The following is a 6,006-nucleotide window of genomic DNA, read 5'->3' as shown; positions in this document are numbered from 1 at the left end:
TTGCGATATCTCCTCTCACCGGGCTGAATATCCAAAGAATTAAATTGACTTTTCTTTGGGTTTCCCTCTCTACTACAGACAAACCATCTATTTTGAATGTTTCCATGTTTGTTCGTTTTTTTTGCATGTACACGAACATCAAATCCGGCCTTGTCCGCATAATCTCTGTACACCTTTTCAGCATCGTTTAAAGTTTCATATTGTGCATTCGTCTTTGGCTTGAGTGTGTCATCGACATTTGGGATAAAAAACTTCTTTCCTTCTGAGGTCTCACCAATATCATATTCAAAATCGGTATGTGGAGGGGTGAGATCATCAGAACCTGCTTGTAAAGACGTAATTAGTCTTGAAAACTAAACTTGTTATTACACAAACTAGAGAATTAAAAAAATAGGACAGTGATGCAAGGTTCCATATCAATTATGTTGGGCATGTAATTTTGAAAACTCCTGACACGATCACAGTAGGTAGTTAATATCAATGTATAGAGTGAACATAACGTTGAACAATCGTAAAAAATCATACATATCGGATTCCCATCGTTCATAAAATATTTACAGTTAAATTTGTCTTTGAGACAGCCCGCATACATCTTACACATCAACCTCGGTATGATATATATATCGGGTTCGTTTTGCTTTTTTAGGCTGTGGTTTTGTCTTGTGTCTTTTTATTTGTTTAGTAGATACCACAGTTATTGTTAATGTTCAGATAATTTCAGAAAGTCTATATTCGGGGAGGCTTATGATGTGGAACTGAATTTCATTAACAGGTACTTTTCATGTTATATAGCCTTAACAGTGGATTATTCTGGAGACGCTTTACTCCTAACAGTACTCTTATGATTAAATAGGAGAACCAATGAAAATTTGAACCTTTTTCTTGTAATCCTCAACCAATAGATCATAAGGTTATCACAAAAGGTTTGATATCCTTTTAATAATTGTAGAATTGATATCACATTGATTCAAATTTGATCATACATATATGAAGAAGTAGCTGTTCATTCATATATATTGAACTTGTTTTACCGTATGCAGAATCAATATCTTCAAATGAGTTGTTGTTCATGTTGATTTCAGACTATTGTGTAACGAACAACAGCTGTTCATGTTCATGTTGTTCATGTTCAACCAATCTACAAATTGGAGTGTTATGTAATGAATAGCTTTTTAAATACGTTATATATCTCTCAACCCCAATCACAGTTTCTCCTAAGTAACAACTGATTTACTCGTTCTATCTTACTGTACTCTAAAAAGTCGTGGTTTTTTCTTGTGTCTTTTTATTTGTTGTTAATGTTCACATAATTTTGGAAGTCTATATTTGGGGAGGCTGATGAAGTGGAACTAACTTTCATTAACTGGTATTATAGACTTAAAAGTGGATTCTTCTGTATACGCTTTACTCTTAACAGTACTCTTATGATTAAATAGGAGAACCAATGAAGATTTGAACCTTTTTCTTGTAATCCTCAACCAATAGATCAGAAGGTTATCACAACAGGTTTGATATCGTTTTAATAATTGTATAATTGATATCACATTGATTCAAATTTGTTCATACATATATGAAAAAGTAGATGTACATTCATATATATCGAACTTGTTTTACTATATGCAGAATCAATATCTTCAAATTAGATGTTGTTCATGTTGATTTTAGACTATTATGTAACGAACAACATCTGTTAATGTTCATGTTGTTAACCCAATCCCATATGTGTTATCTTACTAGTTACTACTAATACGTTCATAACCCGCCGGTACGGTTTTCCTCTTTGCCTGAGCCGACGACTGAGCAAAAAGGAAGAGGTAGAGCCGCCGTCGCAGTCGTCGTCGCCGGAGTTGACAATCTCAGGTCTGATTATTTATATATTCAACCCTAATTTCATAGCTAGGACTATCAATTGTCTACCTTTGCTTCGTTCCACGCCAAAGACATTTTTTTACACAAATTAGTAAGATTCACGGTGGTATGATCTGTTGAACGCATCTGTTATAATCCTGCAACTATGACCAACTTGTATGACGTTTGTTTTTCGTTTTTTGTTTGAGTTAAATTTAAAATTTTATTTGGAGATAGGGGAATGTATATTCTGATATGTAACCTATCGATTCAATTATACAGGTTAAAATCATGTATATTTAGGCATCATGAATTTATTATCAATGAATTGCGGTTCTGTATTGTCTACGCGAAATAGAAACATTGCATTTCGTTACTGATTCAAGTACCTTTTCAGGGTTAAAACTCTGATTAAGCTAAATATTTGATTTAGATATGTTTTCTATTTTTGATGAAATTGATGACTAGTTTTGAGGGATTTCACTTTTCATTGGATTAATTTGTATTCAGCAGTCAAAATGGCGGACACCAAGGCAGTGACTATCCGTAAAAGGAAGTTCACGACAAACAGGCTTCTTTCCATGAAGCAATTTGTGAGTTCTTTGCACAACTGCAACCTTTAATCTGTAGTAATGTTAATAGTTTATTTAAAGTTTAACTTTTTTTCACACGCATTGTGTTTGTTTATGCAGGTAATTGATGTGCTCCATCCTGGACGGCCAAATGTCTCCAAGGTTCGACACCTACTAATTAATATGCAACTCTATCTGGAATTATCACCCATATAAGTATGTATTTTAATTTAGAAGTATGCTATAAGGTGGAATATGCTGCTGGTAACTTCATAATTTCATAGAAAATAGGTGTTTCATAAAGCAATCATTTCATTCCAATTGAATCCTTTATGTTTTTTTGGACAATAAAGTTCCATTTCGTGTATATTTCTGCATTCTTTCAGTTGAAACATCTTTGCAACTGATTCTTTTCTTTAATGTTATATCTACCTAAATCAAAGTAGCAGAGTTTGTCTTGTAATATTTGAGATGTTTTCATATGATATACCATGTCTGATTATATAACTGAAAAAACCATCCTTTTTGTTTTTTTACTTTTGTTGAAGGCTGAATTGAAAGAGAAATTAGGAAGGATCTACGATGTGAAAGATCCAAATTCCATCTTCGTATTCAAGTTCAAGACTCATTTCGATATCCTTTTTATTGTAATCCTCAACCAAGAGATCAGACGGTTATCGCAACAGGTTTGATATCCTTTTAATAATTGTAGAATTGATATCACATTGATTCAAATTTGTTCATACATATATGAAAAATAGCTGTTCATTCATATATCTTGAACTTGTTTTACTGTATACAGAATCAATATCTACAAATGAGTTGTTGTTCATGTTGATTTTAGACTATTATGTAACGAACAATAGCTGTTCATGTTCATGATGTTCATGAAGAACGATAATAAAATTGTTGCACTATGTAACGAACAGTTATTTAAATGAGTTATATATCTCCCAAACCCAAAGACAACATGGACAGTTAGGTGACACACAGAGCACTTTTCAATACAATAATTACAGGTCTGAATATTTATGATATAAAAACAGAGTGAACACAATAAGTTTCATTATTCATACTTGTGTCATAGACAAGTGGAGTTAAATTCAACCGTTCTTGATTTGTTCGTGTGTGCAGCAGAAAAACATATGTATTTCCTGTTCATATCAAACACAAAGATGTACGGACGATGTTCAACATGTCAACAACATTCATTGCAGCCATGAAAGCATGTAATTATCGAAGGTAACAACTTTTCATTTAAACGGAAAAAGGAATGATATATGAGCACATACCAATATGAATGGTTTGTTCATTTTCTTCACGTTCGGAATTTGAATTCTGAATGAGTTCCTGAATGAGTTTGCAAGAGTAAACTCCGGGTTCTATTTGGCGGATCTGTTTCCTGATTTCAAGTTTCTTTACGTGGTTTCTGGACTGAGATCAAAGTTGACGAAGCTGCACAAGACTCTTGACAAGATTTTCGACGACATCTTCGAAGAGCACAAGGGTAAAAGAAGAGACGGCAAGGAGGCATGGGAGGAAGATCTTCTTGAAGTTCTTCTTAAAATCAAAGAGGAAGGTGGTCTTGAGTTCCCCATCACAAACAACAATATTAAAGCCATTTTCGTAGTAAGTTCATAACTTATCATTTATCAATGTCTGTTACAGTACGTTCCCAGATGCACAAATCAAGAACCCCCCATAAAAAGAAAAATATCGTCTTATGTGAAACAACTAACACGTGAGTGCATGTGCATATAATGGTGAGATATAGAGTCCCATGTTCATTTGTTTCTACATTGATGCAGGACATTTTTGCAGGAGGCACTGATACGTCTTCGATAACAATTGAATGGGCCATGACGGAAATGATACGACACCCGAGCGTGATGGAGAAGGTGCAACACGAAGTGCGAGAAGCCTTTCAGGGGAAGAGAAAAATCAGAGAGTTAGACATACAAAGTTTGAGCTATCTGCAGTGTGTAATCAAGGAAACTCTAAGGCTTCACCCCCCAATCCCTATGTTACTCCCTCGTGTATGTAGGGAGCAATGCAAAATTGGTGGTTACGATATACCCATCAAAATGAAAGTTATGATCAATGCATGGGCATGCTCAACTGATCCTGAGTTCTGGGAGGATCCTGACAGCTTCAGGCCAGAGAGATTTGAAACTACTTCAGTCGACTTCAAGGGAACTCATTATCACTATATTCCATTTGGGTCCGGTCGGAGAATGTGCCCGGGCATAACCTTCGGTTTGGCATCGATCGAGCTTTTCCTCGCTCAAATGCTATACAATTTCGACTGGAAACTTGCGGATGGATCAAATCCTTTAGATATTGATATGATGGAGGGAGAGGGAGTGTTAGCAGCAAAAAAGGTTCACTTACATTTAATCCCTACCTCTTATGCTCCAGATAATTAACTATATCAGCTATAAGGATTCTAAATAATGCAAATAAATTGGATTAATGAATTGAAGTAGCTTTTCATTCTTCCTTTATCTGTAATAAAAACTATGAATTGAGCATTTAACTTTGTATTGTTAATTAAGGAAGTTGGCTTAATCTTATATTCTTAAAAGATTTAGGTTTTATGTAGTTAACAAGCAGGGTCGTCCCTTAGCACATTAAATGTGAGATTTTGAACAGGCCCCCGAAATTTTGGGACCCAAATTTACATGTGATTAGGGTTTTTTATCGGCCTATGTAAAACTATAGCGAAATTATTTAGTTTCAAACCATTAATTGTTTAGTTTTAGATTCAAATTATTAATGGTTTATGTTTTGTTTCAAATTGTTAATCATTTTAGGTTTAGCCCATTTTTGTTCTTTAACATATATTATATTTTATCTCATTTATGCAATGTAATCAAAAGTTTTGGAACGTTACTGTTAACAAAGGTAAATTTGTGGTCAATTTATTGTACAACTAGTCAACTATTTGTATTTTTGGGGTTCAATATAGGGAATGGAACATTCTGCTGTCCTACATCTACAAGAGTTCCACGTTGACTAGATTTGGAGCATTTTTCCTCTTCATATGTTGTAATCTCTCATCTTTCCTCGGGATCTTTTAGATAGTAATTTGGGAGTTCAATATATATCCACACATGATACCAGAACCAACGTCTACCACTATAGAGACTTACACTTTGTACAATCTGTACACTTCTAAGCCCCCTCTTCATACACTGGGACAATTTGTGCCCATATAGCCTCCATTCGAGGGGGCATATTAGAGTCCTACATCGGCTAACTTGACAATTTTTCCTTTATATATGTTTGGAACCTTTCGTGTTTCCACAAGATATCTTTTGAAGAGTAACAAGGGGTTAATATAAAATATTGTTGACAAAAAACTGCTCGTTCTCATAATAATCGTATGATACCGGCTAAATCCTCCCCCCCCCCACACACACACACATATATATATATATATATATATATATATGGTTTGGTTCAAATGTTAACAAAGATTATTGTATTAACTTTGTTATTGATTCTTACAATAAGGGGTTGTGATTAATCATGATAAAAAATTAAATTTTTAAATTTACAATTTCAAAGAACATATGTGAACAAA

The 6,006-nt window shown here is 34.1% G+C and overlaps 1 protein-coding gene across 1 annotated transcript; it reads left to right on the top strand.

Moving 5' to 3' along the window:
• Positions 1-2,366: 2,366 nt before the first annotated feature.
• On the top strand, positions 2,367-4,928 carry LOC112520051 (cytochrome P450 CYP71D313-like). The gene is made up of 5 exons (XM_025128356.1): positions 2,367-2,441; positions 2,541-2,582; positions 2,969-3,106; positions 3,768-4,049; positions 4,229-4,928. The coding sequence occupies exons 1-5, from the start codon at positions 2,367-2,369 to the stop codon at positions 4,844-4,846; spliced, it is 1,155 nt and encodes a 384-aa protein (XP_024984124.1). The 3' UTR covers positions 4,847-4,928.
• The last annotated feature ends 1,078 nt before the right edge of the window (positions 4,929-6,006 follow it).

This window comes from Cynara cardunculus (assembly GCF_001531365.2).
Source record: "Cynara cardunculus var. scolymus isolate 2C chromosome LG 10, CcrdV1, whole genome shotgun sequence".
Taxonomy (NCBI): Eukaryota; Viridiplantae; Streptophyta; class Magnoliopsida; order Asterales; family Asteraceae; genus Cynara; species Cynara cardunculus.
The sequence above is the reverse complement of the archived record's forward strand: the minus strand, read 5'-3'. Positions and strand labels throughout refer to the sequence as shown.